We start from the raw sequence: 19,292 nt of genomic DNA, 5'->3' as shown, positions 1-19,292 counted from the left end.
CCTAGCACATCCTCATTCCCAGCTTGAAGGGAGGAATAAAAACTAGAGTTAGTGTACTGGAAACCACAGACTCATAGCTGGTCTTGCCTTGGTAGGAGTCCATAATGAACAACCTTTATTGGCATTAGGATGTCAGACCTATAAGGATCATTTCTTTCTTTCTCTTTCTTTTCTTCTTTCTTTCCTTTCTTTCTCTTTCTTTCCTTTTCTTTTCTTTTCTTCTCTCTTCTTTTCTTTTCTTTTCTTTTTTTGACAGTCCTCAGGCTTGAACTCAGGGCCTGGGCACTGTACCACTTGAGCCACAACATCACTTCCAGCTTTTTCTGTTTATGTGGTACTGAGGAATTGAACCTAGGGCTTCATGCATGCTAGGCAAGCACTCTACCACTAAGCCACATTCCCAGCGGAGGATCATTTCTTTAGGTGTGAGTCAATGGAGAAAGGGTCAAGAGTTATGTCCAAGAAAAGACTATATGATTTTAAACCACTTGAGCAAGAGAATAGCAACCACATCAAGTAGAGGTGATGGCCTTTTTTAGGTTCATTCTTTTAATGTTCCCCCTCTGCTTTCTCCATAGTCTCTTCTACCAGACCTGACTTTGTGTTTCTATAGTGTGTTCTTTAACATAGGTTCTTTCTGTTGTAAAATATTTACTCAAGGCAAAGTTGACTTGGATAAAACCTGAAATTTAAGCCAATCCTAAGGTGTGTGGTGGGGGCTGGGGATTTAGCTCAGCGGAAGAGCACTCGCCTGGCGAGCACAAGGCCCTGAGTTCAGTCCTCAGCTCTGGGGGGGTAAAAAAAAAGGCTATAAAAGACCAAAAAAAAAAAAAAAATACAAGGCAACTAAGGTGTGTGGTGATCCTGAAAGATACTGGATTGCCCCAGGTATAGGACACCTTGTTTTCTTTGGCAAGAGGCCCTGACAAAGACAGAGTCTATATCACCTCAGTGCCTTTTCTGCTTGATGGCTTGCAGTTCTATAAGAGGGTCCTCTTGTGCTACTTTTATGAAATTTGTCCCTTCTCAAGCCTCGGTAACTGGGGTATTGACCCATAAGGAGATGATGGGGGGTACCAGAAGCCTGAGTTTATAGGGGTATAAGAAACACCCAAATATGTGATAGGGAAAAGACACTAAGGAACAGACACTTTGCAGAGGATAAGCGCTGAGTCCTAAAGGAAAAGAGGTAAAGCAAGAGACTGCATTCACCAATTCACTTCTCTAGTGTGACTTTGACACAGTTGTGTCTCATTGAGCTCCTATCAGAGAACTAACTCTGTTTTCTGTATACTGTGGTCCTTTATCCTCTGCTCCACTAGGACATTAGGAAAGCACCACTTAGATGGGGGAGTGGACCACAGCTCATCCCTAAGGAACTGCAGCAAGTTGAAGAAAAACTGGTTCCCCTTACAGAAGAGGAGCTCAGCTGACTGCAGCCTGGAGGCCATATTGTATGGGCCACAGGTCTTCAGGGGACAAGCCCAGAGCCATCCTGAGGAAGCAGTACCACCCGGCCTGGTGATCTTGCCGTCAAAAGGCTTCCTGAGCAGATTCTTGGTGCCACTTGGCACTAGCCCTTTTTCCTCTGAGTCAGAGCTCTGTGAAGGGCATGGCTCCAATAAGCTGAGGTATCTAGTGTGTGGGCAGAGCTGGGAGCGTGTAGTGATGACTTCAGATGAGGTTGTTCCTGAGTCGCTGTTCCTGCTCCACGGAGAGCTCTGCATTGGTTCGATATGAATCTCCTGTGGCCAAAGAAAAATAGCTAAGTAACCACCTCTTCCACAGCCCCTCTCCTTCCATGACTTTGGACCGATCTATTCTGCCCAGCTTGTCCTTGCCATCAAGTCAGTCATAGACACAGGTGCCAGTCATTCTTTATAAGCAGACCTTGATTAGGAAGAACAGGCTATTGAGTGGGAAGAACTGTGGTGGTTCTGTTCTGTTCCCACTCCAGATTCATTTTGTGTCCTTTGTTCTCTGCCTGGAGAACTGACCCCACCTGCACCACCCTGGAGGTCAGAGAGTAGAGAAAGAAGAGAGGGCAGCCATTTCTTTGCATGTTGTAGTTCTACAGTTCTGGCAGTGACGCTCTGACTATAGGCCCTGGCCAGGTTCACCATAGCTGTGGCTTTCATCTGCCTCGAGGATGCCCCTTCTCCCTTCTGATAGAAGGATCCGCAGAATTGTGTAGTTTTTCTCTTCTTAATCTGCCCTGGAGCCAGGTGCCAATGGCTTATACCTATATCCTAGCTAATTCGGGAGGTTGAGATCTGAGGACCATGGTTCAAAGCCAGCCTGGGCAGGAAAGTCTGAGACTTTTACCACCAATAAAGTACTCAGAAAAAGCTGGAAGTGGTGCTAGGGCCCAAGTGGTAAAACACTAGCCTTGAACAAAAAGAAGCTCAGGGACAGTGCCCAGACTGAAAAACAACAACAACAACAAAATCTGCCCTGGATCAATTATTCCTCACTCTCTCCTATTTATTACCAGCCATTTTTTGCAAACAAGTGAGGCTAGGAAGGTAGCTCCATAGTAGACTGCTTGCCTTGTATGTGCAAAACTCTGGCTTCAACCCCTAGCACTGCAGAAGGAAAGGAAAAAGAATAAATAATCTCCTTGTTCCCTTGACTGAAATTTATCAGTGTCCTAGAAGTTCACAAGAAAAATTCCAGAACTACCATAATTCTCCCTGGAGAGCACTTTGGTAGGTTGGATGTTCATAGCTCTGTTTTACAGAAGAACAAGAGAGGACAGTTGGGATTTCCTTACTGTCCTCAGTAAAAGTTTTGGAATCCATTGAAGCTGTCTGAAGCCAAATTCAGTGTTCTTTGTCCAGCTTCTCCCTTCTTTGTCTTCTGCACCTCTTCCTCTGTGAAAACTTTTCGGTCCCTATGTTGTTCTCTGTCTTTGTTTCTCCACATTTAGTTCATTTTTATTTGGGTTACTCATTTGATTGTGGTTATCTGTATGTCTGTACATTGTACTCAATACTGAGCTCATGTATCTTAAGAGTGCCTGGCACAGTGTTCACATGGTAATAGGCCTTAATACATGCTGACTGCAGGCTAAATTGTCCCACTTCACACCACAAATGCAAGAATGGCTGTCCTACTCACAAAGAAGATGAAGTAGAGCAGCAGCTTCCCTACTCGATTCCCTTGTTGCTTCTTTTTCCCTGTAAGTGTTTCTGTTCTCTTTGTCCTAGTCTTGGAAGCAGTGATTACAGCTGGAGGTAGGAATACAGATGGTGGGAATTCCTACAGTCGCAGGCAAAGTCATAAGAAAGGAGGAAAAGAAATGGATTGGGAAAGAAAGTTATGACAAGGCTTGAAGTGACAGGAAGATTGGAAACTTAAGTTTAAAGTCAAATAGCCTTAAAGGGTAAATAGGTGTTCAGAAGTAGTTATTGGGTGAGTTGTTGATGGTCTGACTAATTCTAGAAGTTTACCTGTGAAGATGCCAAAAGAAAGTCACCTCTGTCCCATCCCTAGCGATCTATCCATTCACTCTTGGGTGTGTATAACATCTTCCTGTGCCCTGAACCCACACAGTAGTTTCACAGTGGCCCTTGAATTACCTGTGTGGCAGTTGTGCAGCCAGATCCGCTGCCCGTCATATTTGCAACGGCAGCGCATCATGTTGTTGGAGAAATCCGACTCTGCCACCTCGTTTGTGGGGTTCACAACCACCTGGAGTGGGACGGGGGATGATAGAAGAGAAAGTTGATGTGTAAGATCCCTTCAGTCACCCCAGGAAGTAGGCATTCATGTCTCCATTTTACAGAGGGAAACAGAATATGCAATATCTATTGAATTGGGACTCACACCCAGGCCCTTGGGATCCCTACTGGAATATTCTTCCCCCAGCCTGTGTTTTCCCCCAGCAAAGCTTGGAGTGACAGGACTATGATAGAGGATTGTAAGGGGAAATGCCTTAATTTGGACTTGAAAAAGACAAGGCTCCAGTGGCTAGTCTCTGGGCCTCCTTACCTGGAAGATATAGTTCCCTGGCCTCACATCTGTGATATCCACCCACTGGCAGTCAATATCATGCCGGTAGGTATCCCAGCAGCCCACAGTCACTCCCTGCTCCCCAAAGTTGGCACATGCATAGCGCCGCTGCATTCCTGCAAGGAAAGGCACACCATGACTGAGGTGCCAAGTGGGTCCAGACACTGTTAGGAGTTTCATGTACGTTAGCATATAATCCTCACTCCAGCCCTTGTCAGCTCAGTGCAGTTAAGACCAGTTCACAGATTTGAGGCTACAGTTTCAGTTAAATGACTTGCTGAGTACCCAAAGTGTTGAACCTAGCATCATAACAATGTCTGTGACAAAAAGACGATTTCTCTAGATGTGCTCGTTAAAATTTTAAAAAAATCCTTGCTGGCCTAAGAAATGTAGCTGAGAGATTCTCACCCTACTGAACTAAATTGTCCATCTGTCCAACCCTCTGAAGATCCAGTGTATATACACCAGGTCATTCCTAAGAAATCCCTGGCCTCACCCTAGTAGACAGCAAATATTATCCAAGATAGAAACTGGTTAGCCTTCTAAAATGTGGTGCAAAGTATGTTGGGAATTTAGAGGGAATGGAGACCATTGAAGTTGATCTTTTCGGATTCCCTTGAATATTGGAGTCTGAATGTCTAGGGCTTTTAAACAGGGCCTGTTGTCCATGGCACAGAGGAATACAGTGCAAAGGGTGTCCTAGGATGCACTGATAAGAAACTGTGTACCTGTGGGACAGTTTGTGTCTTCTAGACAGAAGCTGGCCTTGTGTCCCTCGGCCACCTTGGAGCCATTGAGTGTGAGCAGGTCATAGTGGGTGAAGACCTCGATGCTGTGGTAGTGCCTGCCGAAGAAGCAGAGCTGTCAGGTCTATGGCAACAGAGGGTCTACTCTGGAGGAGTTGTTGGGGAAGAGTGAGGGACTAGGCCCCATCATTACCCAGGGAGGAAAGTTATAATAGTAGGGCAGTGCCCTTTTCCCTTCCAGACCTGAGATTAGTGTGGCCCACAGCCTACTCCATTGGCTGGCAGCAAGACACAACTGTCCCCATCACCTAGTCATAACCTGAGTAGGAGAGGTAAAATCTGCCCTGATCACCTCGGGGTAGCTGGTGCCTGGCTACAGGCCCTAGGCAGAGGTGGGAGGAAGGACCACTGGCCTAAGGAACAGCTGGGACCAAATTGCTACCACATTTTCCCATTCAGTATAATGACAACTCTTCATGCTACAGGAAAAGATGCTCATTATCTCAGGCAAGCCATTGCCCAAAGTCACTGCTCATTCCTCTCAACTTTCCCTACCCTTGGCTATGTTCTGAAGGGAAAAAAAAAAAAAAACCAGAAACTTCTTTTCCCTTCAATTTTGCCTTTGTCACAGGCTTTGTGTCTCTCCAGCCTGATAGGAAAGAATGCTCATTGTCTCCTTTCCAGCACAGTTGTTTCTTCCATTCTTTGGGGTCCTTGCTTTGTGCTATTGCAGGATCCAGCAAGCTTTGTCTGCAGTGCTAGAATCCTATTTTGGGTCTCCAGGTTTCTGGGATTCCCCAATTCTGATGACAAAGCGAGGGCCCAAACATATAAAGATTATATTAGGCCATGTTCGCAGCACCAGCTGCTGCAGCTGGCTTCTCTCTGGGACTTAATTGTGGGAAGCAAGTCCTGTGAATACCATTCGCCTAGGTACATCCAAGGAAGATAAGGGATGAAAAGGGCAGGTGGATGCTACAAGGATCCTTTGTAAACACCCCTTCCTCTTTACAGGGGTGTATGGGAAGGAAGACATGCAGAGTGCACAGTGCTCCCTGGGAAGTGTGTCTGAGGTCCTTGGGTCCTTGAGCTCTGCTGTTTGTCTCTGTCCCAAGAGTTCTAGGACCAAGGCTCTGGCGGGTACTAACCTGTGACACTGGTGCCAAATCCAGCCATGGCGTCCAATCTTGGGGCGGAAGTCTGCCCGCCCCAGGTTGTAGATCTGTGAGGAGAAGCGCAACAGGCGCCTGTGTCCGTAGGGCCAGTCCATGTGGTCAGCGGACTTGGAGAGGCAGTTCTCCTCATGAGCACAGTATAGCAGGCTGAGCGGGCGGTCCTCCAGGTAGGCTGTCTCTTGCACCAGCTGGGCATTCATGACTAGGTCGGGAGCACCTGGAGCAGAAAACAGAGTGAGAGGAAAAGGTAGAAAAGCAGCGGTCTTGCTCCTCAGCCCCAGCCCAGGCTTGCCTCCACACTAAGATCTCTGATGGGATCCCAGAAAAGGCAGTTGAGTCACGTGTGCTCTAATAACTGATGAAAGGAAGAATCCATCACTTAAAGATAGGAGATAGCTCAAGGGTCATGGTTAAGCTCATCACCTCTGGAGCCAGGCCACCAGAGTTCATGCTTGTGTCTTGTGTCGGACTACACCATTTGCCAGCTTGTGACTGCTTGGCTTTTTTGGGTGTTGTTTTTATTATCTGCAAGCTGGAGATAAGATTACAGGCAGGAATATGATAATATATGCACTGCATGTAGATCATTGTCTGCCCCACAATAAACAGGCAATGGATATAAACTACCATTTCTTTTGTAAAATGCTTTTCAGTATTTAAACTGCCTTTACATAGCTTAGTGCATACATAAAATACTCTTGAAATTTTCTGCTGATACAGAACTTCATTACTTTAGCCAATTCCCTGTCTTTGCTTCAGTGTCCAGGGTCAGCCAGAAAGGAGGGTTGGAGGAGTTTGTTTCCCAGGATGCCTGTTCCTGAGTTCTACCTGTCTGGTCTATGCTAGGATTCCCTGGTCTGTGCTCCCTCCAGATCCTGGTGTAGCCTGACTGCCACCTAAGGTATTTCCCCGTGCTTCTTTCTGAGGCCATGCTGGGCATGTCCGGTAGTTTTCTATATGTAAAAAATCCAATCTGCTGCTGCCTGGATCTCATTAAGCAGCTCAGCCTCTGCCCTCTACTCTTCCAGGGACCCTTAATCTTTGCTACCACATGTCTCTACCATTGTCCCTGTGTCAGTACAGAAATACAGAGGTTTGGAGCTGTTGCCATGTAACCTCAGTAGACAAAAGGGGCCCCTTCTCAGTCCTTGTCTGTGACAAAACACAAGGCCATAGTATAGGTATTTGGACAGTAACCCTTTATGTGGAAGGATGCAGAGTGTGCTTCAGCATGCTGAGGCCTTGGTACTGGGGAGCCGCTCTGATGCGTCACCACTCTGCAGAGGAGGGTGTGATGGGTGGGTCTGGTGCTCTGCCCTGCAGGCATTGCACTGAGAGGAAGTCTAGAGCTCCCTGAAGAGTTCAGGATGGTTTGGACTGAAGTGTGTCAGGGAAGAAGGTCAAATGGTTACTAGGGCTGGAGCCAGCCTGCCAGCTCTGAACTATATATAGTCATTTTGGCCTAGGCCATATTGGGTGGTGTCAACCGATGCTGCTGTCCTTCGAGTCTGGCTCTGTGGGAAAAGCCTCGCCACAAACTGGTCTTGTTCTTAGGTCTTCTGGGTAAATCTCAGAACTCAGGGAGAGAACGCACAGGCCTTCAGCCCCAATGTGCCTCACATTTATATATCCCATACAATGGCTCTCAAGCTATTTTCCTTACAAACAATAACATTTTGTTTACACATACACATAGTTCCAAGAAAGAAACACTATCCTTACTAAGTGTCATGCATTCATATTTTCTATTACTTTCCTTAAAAAATAAAAAACTTCCAGTCATAAGCCCCAAGTTGAAAAACCCCTGTGTATCTCTTGTCTCATATCATTTTCTCAGTTTTCATTCGCCCAGTTACTCCAAAGGGGCAGGCCAAGCTTTGCATCCTGATATAACAGAGCTGGTGCTTCCACTCCCAACCCCACCTGCGCCTGTCCACGCCCATGAGCCGCTCCTGTAACTCACTGTTCATGCAGGCTACTCCAGCTGAGAATCGCCCGGTGCCGTGGGAACAGTGCACAGGCCCGTGCCTCGGACACTGCTGCAGGGCCAGCTCTGTGCCTGAGCAGCGCACCCCGCTCATCACCACTTCTCTGGCCTCCGGCGTCCCCTGCCAGTACCAGGTGTCCTAAGAAGACAGCCAGCGTCTCCCAGTCAGAGCCAGAGAGCCACCTCGGAGGTACAACTGAGTTTTAGGCCACACCGCCCAAAATCTTCATTAATGCGAACCCTCCGCCCCCTGGGGTAGTCCATCATCGCCCATCATCACACTGGACCCCTGTAGGATTAGGAATTTCTTCCATGTATGGAGGCAAAACTTCACTCCCTATGGCTTCCACCTGATGCTGTTCCTATCCCTATCTTGGAAGACAGTCCTCTTAGAGGAGAATGAGTCTGTGCCTGCCTCCACACACAGATGCTGTTCTGGTTACCCCAGTTGCTACTCACACAGTAGATACAAGTATCTGGGGCTGGCAAGGTGGCTCAGTGGTCTAGAGCACTTGCATTGCATGCATGAGGCCCTGGGTTCAATTCCCTAGCACCACATAAGCAAAAAGAAAAAAAAGCCGAAGTGGCGCTGTGGCTCAAGTGGTAGAGCGTTAGCCTTGAGCTGAAGAGCTGAGGGACAGCACCTAGCCCAGAGTTCAAGCCTCATGACCGGACCCCCCCCCCCAAAAAAAAAGAAAGAATCTGCTTATTTTCCCCAAACTCTCATTAGCTTGGTCCAGCCCAGCATGTTTTCTTAGCTGGACCGCTGTTGTAGCCTATATGCAAGTTATGTTCAACACTCAAATGTTTTCCAGGTAGCAAAGTAAGAAAGCTTCTAAAAATCTGGGGTGCAGGTAGTAAGTCATCTTCCTATCTTTTTCTTGAACTTTGAACTTTGCACACACTCCCTTGAAAGAAACACTGCAGCCTCTCTCCCAAATTTCCTCAGTAGACAATGCGCTTTCTCTGGCCACAGAGCTTGTGTGGGCTGTTTTACTCCTCTCCCACCTCATTTGGCTGACTTCTCACCTTTCTAAAAATACAACTATGTATCTGGTTGTGTGAACACTTTACTAATAAGAGCTACCTTCCCTCAGATGTGGCTCCTCCAGTCAGCATGTCAGCTCATGGTTTCATTCTAAATTAATTGGTGAGTGAATGAATAAAGGGCCTGAAAGTTCTGGTCCTTTCCATCCAGGAGGCTGAGGTTGTGGAGAAGGAGCAAGACAGCGACCTACCTTGATGGCAAAGTTGGCAAAACCCAGGCCAAGTTGTCGACAGACCACCATGGCTTCGGTGAGCCCCCAGTGGTCGCTGCACACTGTGCCCCAACGTTGGATCCCGTTCACCTCCACCTGCACCTCCACCACGCCCTCCTCTGGGTTGCGCCCACCAGCCAAGCGCACCTGCAGTGGGTAGAGGCCTGTGAGGGATATGTGGCTATGTCTTCAATTTCTTCACTTGTTTCTCCCAGATTGCCATGGGCCTGTTCCGCCCAGGAGAAGGAGAGCACAGGACTGTGAGTCTGGAGACATGCCAGGTCAGCTGAGTGTGGCTGTAGACCAGATATTAACCCTCCCCAGGCTTGTTTCCTCTACAAAGTGAGGACAGGTTTCCAGATGGTCACTATTGTCCCTGCCCACTGGAGGAATCTGACTGTGGCTTCTTCCCTGAAATCCCACCTTCCTCCTACCTAAAATCCCACCATGAATGACACTCGAACCTCGGCATCTCTAATGCCCTCCCTGGTGCTGGCAGCCTGTGACTCTGGCCTTAGGCACCTTCTTCCTCAGCTTCAGTGAGGACCCAGGGGCGTGTGGGTAAGTGTGTGCCTAGCCATGTGTCCCTGTATCTCTAGGGCTGCAGATGAGACAAGTGACAGAAGACTTCCAGGCTGGCTCCAAAGGTGAGTGGATTGCCCAGGTGGGATTACTGGCCCTATGTTTCCTGAGTTCCCTCCCCCTGGCTCAAGGAGGTGTCCTAGGGGTGTCCCTGTGGCTCCTGGACTCCTAGCTGGAGAGATACTCAAGCCTGCACTCACCTGGTTCTGGAAGCCCATGTCAGGGATATTGCACCTGACAGAAGCATCATTTGCATGCTGACAGCCGGTCTGGGACCCTTCCAGGGTGAGGCAGTCACTGAGGGCCTGCTCATAGCCCCTGCAGCGCACCTCACTCAAGTGGATGGGCCCTAGTCCTAGGGGGGATGAGAACAGGCTGTGTGAGTTGCCACCTCTGTGGGCCACACTGTGCTTTCTCTCCCCAGAAGGGGAGACCCTTCTGAGCCTTGGCACCCCAAAGCCTCCAAGAGAGGAGACAAGACAGTGGCACATCTAGGTTCTCTGGATCTATCCTGAGCCTCCGGGCTCACCTTGACCCAGCTGGGCCCCAAAGAGGGCCTCCCGCGCAGAGCCAAAGCCGAGCTGACGACACACCACGCTGGCAGAGATGAGGTTCCATCCGTGGTCACAGACGGTGCCCCACTGGCGGTTCATGAGCACTTCCACGCGGCCCTCACCCACCTGGGCCCCAGCACGCAGGCGCACCTTCAGTTCCTGCTGGGGGAGGAGAAAAACAGCTTCACAAAGGGCAGCCAAAGGGCTTGAGCTCACTGCGACTCCAGGGCAGGGCCTTCAAGCTCCACAGTCTGAGCTGAAGCCAGGAAGGCATGCCTTCAGATCCTGCCTAGGACTTTGTGTAAGTATCACCTTGAACAAGCTGGTTTTCTCTACCTCTACTTCTTCAGTGACTAATCTGGGTGAAATGCCTCATAGGACTCACCTACTTTTGTAACAAAGAACCTGGCTCATCATCAATACCTTTAGCCTCAATGGGCTTCAGCTATGATTTAATTATTGTTTATATGGTTTCCTTGTATTCATGGCAAGTAATGTCTGCTTTCCATTTATAGTAGGGTTATAAATGATCCCTTTTAAATTAATTCCAAGGTACTCCATTCTGTAAATTGGTCCCCTCCTCTCTGGGTCCTTTCTTTTCCCCCCATTGGGCAGCAGGGTCTTGTTGAAAGTACAGGATGGGTACAGGACATCTTGGGGCTCACCTCTGTTTGGGACTCTTTGCGATGGGACTTGGCCTTCAGTGAGCGGAAATAGGGCCCTGCTACACAGCTGACTACAGCATGCATGCCACCTGGACAAGCTGGGCGTAGCTTTCCCCGTCCTGGAGCCACCTGTACCTGGCAGTTGGCCAGGTGGGGCTCTGTCCCCAGACAGTTGACCCGGTGGATCCAGAAGGAGTTCTTACTGGCCAGGCCACTGAGCCTGGAAGACAAGAGAGACTGAAGGTGAAGACTAAAGGAGGCCAAGGGAGACAGGAAGGAGGAAGGGCAAGAAACTCTTCATGCCATACCTCTTCACCTCCTCCTACCTTACGGGGACTACTACTTACCTAGACTTTGGATCCTTCATCTTCAAATTCCAGACTTTCCTATGGCAGAAGCAAGCAAATGGGGTAGGGGGTGGGCATGGGTGCAGGAATTTCACCCCCCTGCCATTCATGATCTCCTGCAGTGCTCTTTCATGTATACTAGACTTCACAGTCTGCAGACTTGTTTGCTGATCCTATGTCATTGCTAAGTTTCACAGCAGCCTTATAGGATGACCAAGTCATAAATAATCATGACACCTATTTACTGAGAAGGCAAGCAAAGTCCATGGGCTTGATCTATAGTGGGATCTCTACTGTTTGGGGCCACCTAGGGACAAGGACAAGCACTCAGATCTGCTCTCTACCCAGCCCAGATGACGGCTGTCTTCAGAGGGTGCTCTGAGAGAATTGCCCTGGGGAAAGGTCCTCTAGAGACAGGTGGAGAGGCAAGTTGAGGGCCTTGCTGGGATGGGGGTGGGAGGGGGTGAGGAGGCAGGGGGAGGACCTGCCACCCAGAGACACCCAGGCTGTAATCAGGGCTGCCTTCCTCATGGGTGGTGGGTGAGCCAACGAGGATCAGTGTGCAATTACCAGGCAGGGGGAGCCAGGGCCCATATCCCCATGACTCCCAAAGTTGGATTCATGTAGCTGCTTAGCACCCCCTTTTCCTTTAAGACCTTGGTCATCTCAGTCAGAGACACAGGGTAGAACAACCAGGGATTTGATGCTTCAGTGAAATGTGGTGCATTGATTGGGTTGGGGAAGGGGTTGCTGAAGGAGTGAGAACTTCAGAGTTCTCACTGATACAATGCCAGTGGGCTTGGGACTGGGCTTGGGACTTACTGGGCTGATGTAATCTGCTCTGACAGTTCTGCCACGTTTCTGACAGAATATTTTTTAGGTCTCCTCTTTCCAAACTGGCCCCACCCAGAGCCCTGCTAACATGCAAACCCAATCTTAGGGTTGACATCATTCATGGGAAAGTGGATTGTTCCCCAAGGCCACACAGCTAGTTAATGAGGGAGCTGAGCCCAGCAGGCAATTTGTCTATATTTTGGATGACACTGTATAGCTCTTCATTAAAATCTATCTTCTTAATCAGAGATGTAGATTTACATTCACCAAATGTTTTCATTTGGTGCAGTAGTCAATTCTGTTTTCTGACCCCTTCTAGGTATTTCTCAGGATCTCGAAGTTTACCCTTCCTCATTCATGTTAACTATTCTGAGGTATCTGTAAAACCCAGAAAGTCCAGGCCTAATCCTCTATGGAGCTGTTTCCTAATCACAGACATGAGCCCTGCCAATCCATCCCCCCAGCTCTTGCTGAACCCTGCAAGATCCCACATTCCCTCCATCTCCTACCCCAGACCATACTCACCCATGACTCCACAATCCCAGCCCCTCCTACCTGTAGTAGTAGCTGTTGACAGGTACTTCTTTAGGGAAGCCCAGCATCCCACACACCACTCTGCTGTTGTTCATGGTCCAGCCCTGGTCACACACTTGTCGCCAGTGGCCCTCATACCGTACCTCCACAGCCCCCTCGGTCACAGGGCTATGCCGCTTGGCACTGGCAAGGATGGGCTTGAGGCGCACCTCCTCCAGACGCCGGCCCTGCAGTGTGCAGAGTCACTGTGGCTCATACAGGAAGAACCTGGTCAGAGCTCTAAGTTCATCTTCTGGACCCTTTATTGCTTCAGAGCTGGAGGCATCACACAGGGTGAGTGAACAGCCGAACTTGGGTTTGACTAGGCTCTTCACTCCATCTTGTCTATTGAACTAGAGAGAGTACAGTGTGGGGTCTGTGCCCTCCTGGAGACCAAATAGGAGCTCATGAGATCTAGAAGGCGTCTCCTGGGCATGGAGTTTACCCCTGGGGCCCCCTACAGGACCCTGCCATCCTCTCCTTGAGGTGACTCAGGCCAGTGGAGTGGAGGAGGGGGGAGGGGAACCAGGGCCCTGCCCTTCCACTCCTGTTGTTTGGCTTGGGCTGTTTTTAGCTCACAGTTGTTTGTGCTGGGAAGAGGCAGCAATTGTGGCCACATCTTGTGGGTGAAGTGGTCCTCTCACTCCCCACTGCCACTTCCCTTGTGGGGAGCAGTTTCTGTGATTCCCGGCATGCCTAGCCTCTTATCCCTCTTGCCTGCCTGTATCAAGCTAGGGCCCTCTGTCCATGCACCTGCTTCAGGCCAGAACCTTCTGGATGCTACTCAGCCCAGCTCTGCTCTCTTCTTCCTCTTCCAGGCTAATTTCTAGGAAGGTCTATCTTGAACCAACCAAGTCAGGGCCTTAACAACCTCCTCACCTGGGGCCCAAGGGCATTGGAGACCTGCTCAGAGAGGTAGCCACGGTGACGCTGGGGGTGACACACCACCCCGACATCTTCAGAGTGGCTACAGTCACTGACACCCCAGCCATTAGATCCACACTGGTCCAGGCTGCTCTCAGTACCCACACAGCGCACATTGTCCAGCCAGATGGGTCCTGAGGGGGAGAGGAAGATAAGCTCAAGGATGCACAGAAAGGCAGCTGCAGCTCCATTTCTGGTTGGTACTCCATACTTATCAAGTCTCCTCCAAACGCTGAGTAGAAAATGGGGGGAAGAGGGGAGGTTGATTTTCTTTTTGGTGTCAGAATCTATTTCTGGAAAATGGCATGTAGGTGTAGTTATTAGAATTACCCATCCATCCATCCACCCACTCACCCACCCACCCATCCATCCATCCATCCATCCATCCATCCATCCATCCATCCACCCGTCTATCCACCCACCCACCCATCCATGCACTCATCCACCCACTCACCCACCCATCCATCAATCCATCTGCCCATCCATCCACCCATCCATCTACCCATCCATCCATCCATCCATCCATCCACCCATCCATCTACCCATCCATCCATCCATCCATCCATCCATCCATCCATCCATCCATCCATCCATCCATCCACACTGGCTAAGAACCCACTGTGTGACACCATTGCCACATTCAAAGATTACAATTTAGAGATGGTGATGGAGGTGGCCTCATTAGAGAAAGCTGGAGCAGGGACCATCTGCACTTGGGGCACTCAGGATGTGCTCATAGTAGCCATTTGAGATGGACATTAAGCACTGGTGAACATTTTGAAGCTTTTGTTGGAGCCCCAGTGAGCCAACCCCTGAGAGAAGCCTTCTGTCATCTCCTTGACATCCTGAGGGGCAGCACCATCACTCACCCTCCCCTTGGCCATATTTGGCACTGTGGGCCCAGGTCAAGGCAGACTCAAAGCCCAATTGGCGACAGGCCACGTTGGCTTCCTGGAGAGCGAAGTCATCGTCACATACGGTGCCCCACTGGCCCTGGTGCAGCACCTCCAGGCGACCCTCCTCTGGCCTGCTCCCTGGGCCCACCAGCCTGAGCTTCTTGTTACCCAGTGACTGTGGCCTGCTGGGAGAGGCCTGGCCTAGCAGCAGCAGTAGGAACAAGGAGATGGTGACTGGTGAGGATGATGTCATGGTGACTCCAAGGGCCTGAGGAAGGAGTAAATAATGATTACCATGTTCAATCACTACCACACGCCCCCTCAGCAATGTGCTGCAGAGTGAGAATGTCTTCAAGTGGAATCCTCCTAGGGTAGCCTCCAGTGGTTCCTCTGAGGACAAAAACTCATTGAAGAGTTACTGCCCTCTCCTATTTTTTTAAGCTCCCAGCATCCCAAGCAAAGGTATAAAATGCCACCTCCCCCATGGTTGCTGGTGGCAGGAAGGGTTATTAGAGAGCCAAGATCTGTTCCATTCATTTGTTGTGTAGCTTGGCTAAGTCTCTTTAATCTACTAGGCACTAGTTCTTTATTTCCAAGGTGAGGAGGTTGAGCCAAATATATAATATTTGCCATTGTCCCAGGGCCATCTGTCAGTGTGCTCTGTGCAGCAGACACTTTTGGAGGACTTGCTTTGGTCCAGTAGTAGGCCAGGTGCTGGGACACAGAAATAAGACATCAGCCTGGTGTGGTGTCTCACACAAAACAATTGTAGCTGGCTTACAATCCCACTTACTCAAATGAAGAGACCAGGATGATCAAGGTTCAAGGCCAGGCTAGGGAAAAAGGTTCTGAGATCTCATCTAAACCAATAAAAAGCTGGGTGTGGTGGTTCACATCTATCATCCCAGCTATTCCGGAGGTATAATAAGATTGTGATTCAAACCAGACTGGGCAAAACAAGGAACCCCTAACCAACCCCCAACTAAAGCAAAACGTGGTAAGAGAGATGGCTTAAGGGACAGAGGGTCTGTCTAGTGTGTGAGATCTTGAGGCCAAAGTCCAGTACTGAAAAAATAAAAGAAAGATAGAAATGGAAACATGAGATGCATTCCTTACCTTCATAACACACAGAGAAGAGGAATCAGGGAAGGCTTTCAAAGAAGGGCCGTGTTGAAGGAGTAAGAATTCTAGCTAGGAAAGGGGGTACTCCGGCAGAGGGGACAGGATGGGTAGAGGAGAGAAGTAGGGGAAAGAGGTGAGATTGTTCAAAAGCAGGGAGTGCCGTCTCTTACTCCCATACTGCAATGCTGGGGTCTTAGAGGGGAAGGAAGTAGAGAAGGAGGACCCAGATGATTGAGGGGTCTGAGCACCTTGTGGTGGGTTTGCCCTTCACAAATGTGTATGTGAGAGACAGAAGACAGAGAAGGAGAGGGAGACACAGAGATATGGCCTGAGTACAGACTGGGGGAATTGGGCTGCCTGGATCCAGATTCCACTGCCCTAATTAAGGTGATTTGTGATTTAGGACAATTCTGGACCTCACTGTGACCCTCTGTAAACTTATTGTAACAGTAGCACCTGCCATATATGGTTTTTGTGAAATTTAACCAGTGGATACTTGCTGAGCCTTCAGAAGAGCAGGCCTTGCATAGCATGATGTTCCTTCTCTGCATCATTCTCCAGGTTTGCTCCATTCCCTTCACGTCCCCTTAAATCTTTACATTATTGTCTTAAAATACTGGTGGTACCACTATCAGCAGAGCACTCTCCATTGCTTCCCATGTCCCTTTCCCCTCTTCACACCTGAGCCATACCAAAGTCACTTGGCCATTAGGACCCAGTGGTCACATGGGTCCTATGTGGCCAAGAGATGATCTTTCTTTCCCCCATTCCCTGGAGTCAGGATGCTCCTAACTCTCCCACAAATGGAGTTGAGTTTTCTTATGAATTCCCCCTCCATGTAGAATGAGGGCTGGCTCTAGAGGATGACGTGCTCTGAAGGGCCCCAGGGAAGGCTAAGCAGTCTGCTTTGGCTTGTGGTTGAAGTCCCACAGCATGGAGGAGGCCTTATTAGAGGCTGTGGACAGTTCCAGGCCACTAGGGCAAGGGCCAGGGGTGGGCTTCTGCTATAGGACTCTGGGCACTAGGGCAAGACAGCTCCTTCTAGGTAGTCTGCTAGGAGGAACCAAGGCATCAGCAAGGGCCAAGAATCAGACATGGGGACAACCCCTGTCTCAGCATTCCCACCTCCTATAGCTTTTGGTCACACTCAACTTTGTCTTCTCACCTTGGCTCTCATTGCTACTTCTACCTGGAGTGCCCTTTCTGTGTATCTTAGACTGTTCAACTCACACATTCTTCAATACCCAGCTCAAATACTACTACCACCTCCAGGAAGCTTTCTCAAGCCCCTGCCTTCCTGGTACTTGGAGCATTTCCTTCCTGACTCCACACATCTGTTGCCCAAGCACAGGACTAGGCTGCGAATTAACCCTCCATGGCTGGTCTTTCTCCTATGTGAGGGAGAAGGGGGTGGGATGGGAAAGAGAAGAGAGGGGAAGGAGATGTGAAGGTGGAGATGGAATGAGAAACAAAAAGAGGGGAAGAAAAGAGAAGGAAATCATTTTAAAATGCATTTACAATAGCTCTTGAATGCTCATCTCCACTTTACACACAAGATCAGGCTCAGAGAGGCAAAGGGACCTTGCCTAGCCAGGATTCCAGCAGGCTGTCTGGAAGAGGCCCAGCTCTCAAAACCTCAAATGGTGGATGTTGGGAGAGGAGGGAGAAGAGGGGAGGGAAGAGGGAATGAAATTGTACCCTGTTGGTGGTTGATTTATGACCCAGGCCATGGCTTGAAGGCCATGGTGTGGGTGCCAGCACTGAGTGCTACCAAGTGACAGATTCAAGACCCTGACAGCTCCAGGCAGAGAGGCACCTGCTCCAGGTGCTGCCAGGGGACACTGGCTCCTGCCCTGCCCTGGCCCAGTAGTAAGGGCTGGAGGAGGGCAAGGACAGGAGAAAGCACCAGGGCTTGTACTGTCCTGGGGACACCAGTTTGGGGATCACTCATAATCCCTTCTCTGTAGCAACCTGGGATGAGGTTTCTGCCTTGGGTCCTGTCCCCTCTCCAGGATTGCCAACTGAGGGCCTGGAACATTGCCAGCTGAGTTCCACCTATGGGGCTGGGGAAGGGAAGCTTGGATCCTCTGTCTCTTCCCTCCAGGCCCCCACCCTCTCTCTCACTCTCCAGCACAGTCAATGCTGGGCTGGTTAGCTAGGAAGCCCAGCTCAGTCCCCCAGGTCACAGAAGTGACATCTGAGGCTACCTCCCCTCCTCCCCTGGGTCCCCCCTGGTTGACAAATGATTACGCGTGGTATGATCACAGACTCCACACTCAGGCACCCTGGGGCCAGTGTGTACCACCCATGCAGGCCTTGGGCCAAGCCCCCTAGTTGATCACTGATCCATATAAGAGCAGGTTGTAAGCCACTCCAGGGTCCAGGGTGACTGTCCATGGGATCCCTTCCTCCATCTCTCCCATCCCCCAGCTTCCAGGGACTCCCAGAGGCCTGCAGACCCAAGAGAGGCAGAAAGATGGGCAGAAGTCAGAAGGCAAGAATCAGACCCAGGGCTAGAGGCCCAGCTGGGCGCGGAGGGGAGCTCACCAGCTGGATCGCAGACATCAGGGCAGGGTCCGGCGCCGTGGTGGAGCAGCGCTAACCGGCTTCCCGAGCCACCCTGGGGGCCTTTTATCCGCTAGTTGCCGGCCCCCAACCTGGGCCCGTGGAGGAAGCTACAGGCCCCGCCCTGGGCGCGCCAAGTGCGGGCGCCCCGCCCCGCCGGCCCTGCGCCAGGCGCGAGCTACCCGGGACAGGAGTCAGCCAGCCAGGCCGGGAAGTCCCGGGGCTCCAGGCTCCGGACCGAGCCCCCCAGGCAGCCTTTCCCCGGGGACCGGGTGAGCGCACGCCTTCCTCCTTTGCCAGAAAGGAGTCACATTCAGTTCCTCCCCGTGGGAGTACTTTGATGTCCTGGTCCAGACCTCAGGAGCTCCTGGCTGCAGGACAACGCAGGCAGCCCTGGGGGGAGGGGGAATCTCTACTTGGATGCCTTTGAGCTGAGGTGCTGCGGCTCTGCTCCCTGGTATGGCCCCGGAAGTTATTGTATGGTACTTGGGGCAAGTGGGAAGTGGTGGTCTGTCTGTGCAGTGGTCACTGAGGCCTAGGAGACAACGACGACTTTCCTGCCAAGTCATAAAGAGAAGAGGGAGCAACTGGAACCTTTCACAGAGTGGGCTGAGGTGACCCTGGGCCTTGGCAGGCTCATGGGGGAGGTGTGAGTAAGAATAGAAAGAATATCAAAATGGCTGAGAAGGGAATCCCCGCAGGAGTGCCCAGGAGCTCGAACCCTAGCCCTGTCTCCTCCCCACCGCTCCCCTCCCAGTTTCTTTCCACCCCTGGGTGTCAGCAGGATCCCCTTTATGAAATGGGCAGAGGATTCCAGCTTTTCCTTCCTAGGTACCCAGCGCAGCCCAGTTCTGTTCCCCCTTGCCCAAGCACCCTTGCGAAGGTGCATTCATTCAGCAAACCATTGATTTTCTCCTATGTGCTAGACAGGAGGCTGGAGTGTTATACACTGGCTGGGGTGAGGGAGGGGGGTCTTCCCAGTCTGGTGGAGGAGGCAGATGTGCAAACAAGGCCTGCACAAGGCAGCTTTGTGATAAGACCCCACCCCC

At 50.4% G+C, this 19,292-nt stretch overlaps 1 protein-coding gene across 2 annotated transcripts; it reads right to left on the bottom strand.

The window, feature by feature from the left end:
• Positions 1–999: 999 nt before the first annotated feature.
• Positions 1,000–18,324, bottom strand: Loxl4 (lysyl oxidase like 4). Of its 2 annotated transcripts, none has more exons than XM_042689130.1 (15): positions 18,226–18,324; positions 14,530–14,824; positions 13,616–13,794; positions 12,719–12,924; positions 11,330–11,368; positions 10,983–11,202; positions 10,293–10,479; positions 9,964–10,118; positions 9,161–9,328; positions 7,899–8,061; positions 5,909–6,152; positions 4,743–4,858; positions 3,994–4,130; positions 3,582–3,693; positions 1,000–1,745 (listed from the first exon to the last, which is right to left on the bottom strand). In XM_042689130.1, exons 1-15 carry the CDS (start codon positions 18,241–18,243, stop codon positions 1,675–1,677), a joined length of 2,310 nt encoding a protein of 769 aa, XP_042545064.1. In that variant the 5' UTR covers positions 18,244–18,324; the 3' UTR covers positions 1,000–1,674. The 2 variants fall into 2 exon arrangements, with proteins under 2 accessions (XP_042545064.1, XP_042545065.1); XM_042689131.1 differs by having other exon boundaries at positions 10,293–10,476.
• Between the last annotated feature and the right edge of the window lie 968 nt (positions 18,325–19,292).

Source organism: Dipodomys spectabilis, unplaced genomic scaffold, assembly GCF_019054845.1.
Source record: "Dipodomys spectabilis isolate Male_0828 unplaced genomic scaffold, ASM1905484v1 ptg000125l, whole genome shotgun sequence".
NCBI classification, from domain to species: Eukaryota; Metazoa; Chordata; class Mammalia; order Rodentia; family Heteromyidae; genus Dipodomys; species Dipodomys spectabilis.
The sequence above is the reverse complement of the archived record's forward strand: the minus strand, read 5'-3'. Positions and strand labels throughout refer to the sequence as shown.

Coding starts and splice junctions, on each gene's coding strand:
- Loxl4 (XM_042689130.1), bottom strand. Junction 12,925..13,615: donor CCAATGCCCTTGGGCCCCAG/GTGAGGAGGTTG, acceptor TGCACACTGCAG/GGCCGGCGTCTGGAGGAGGT. Junction 1,746..3,581: donor GCTGCACAACTGCCACACAG/GTAATTCAAGGG, acceptor CTTTGGCCACAG/GAGATTCATATCGAACCAAT.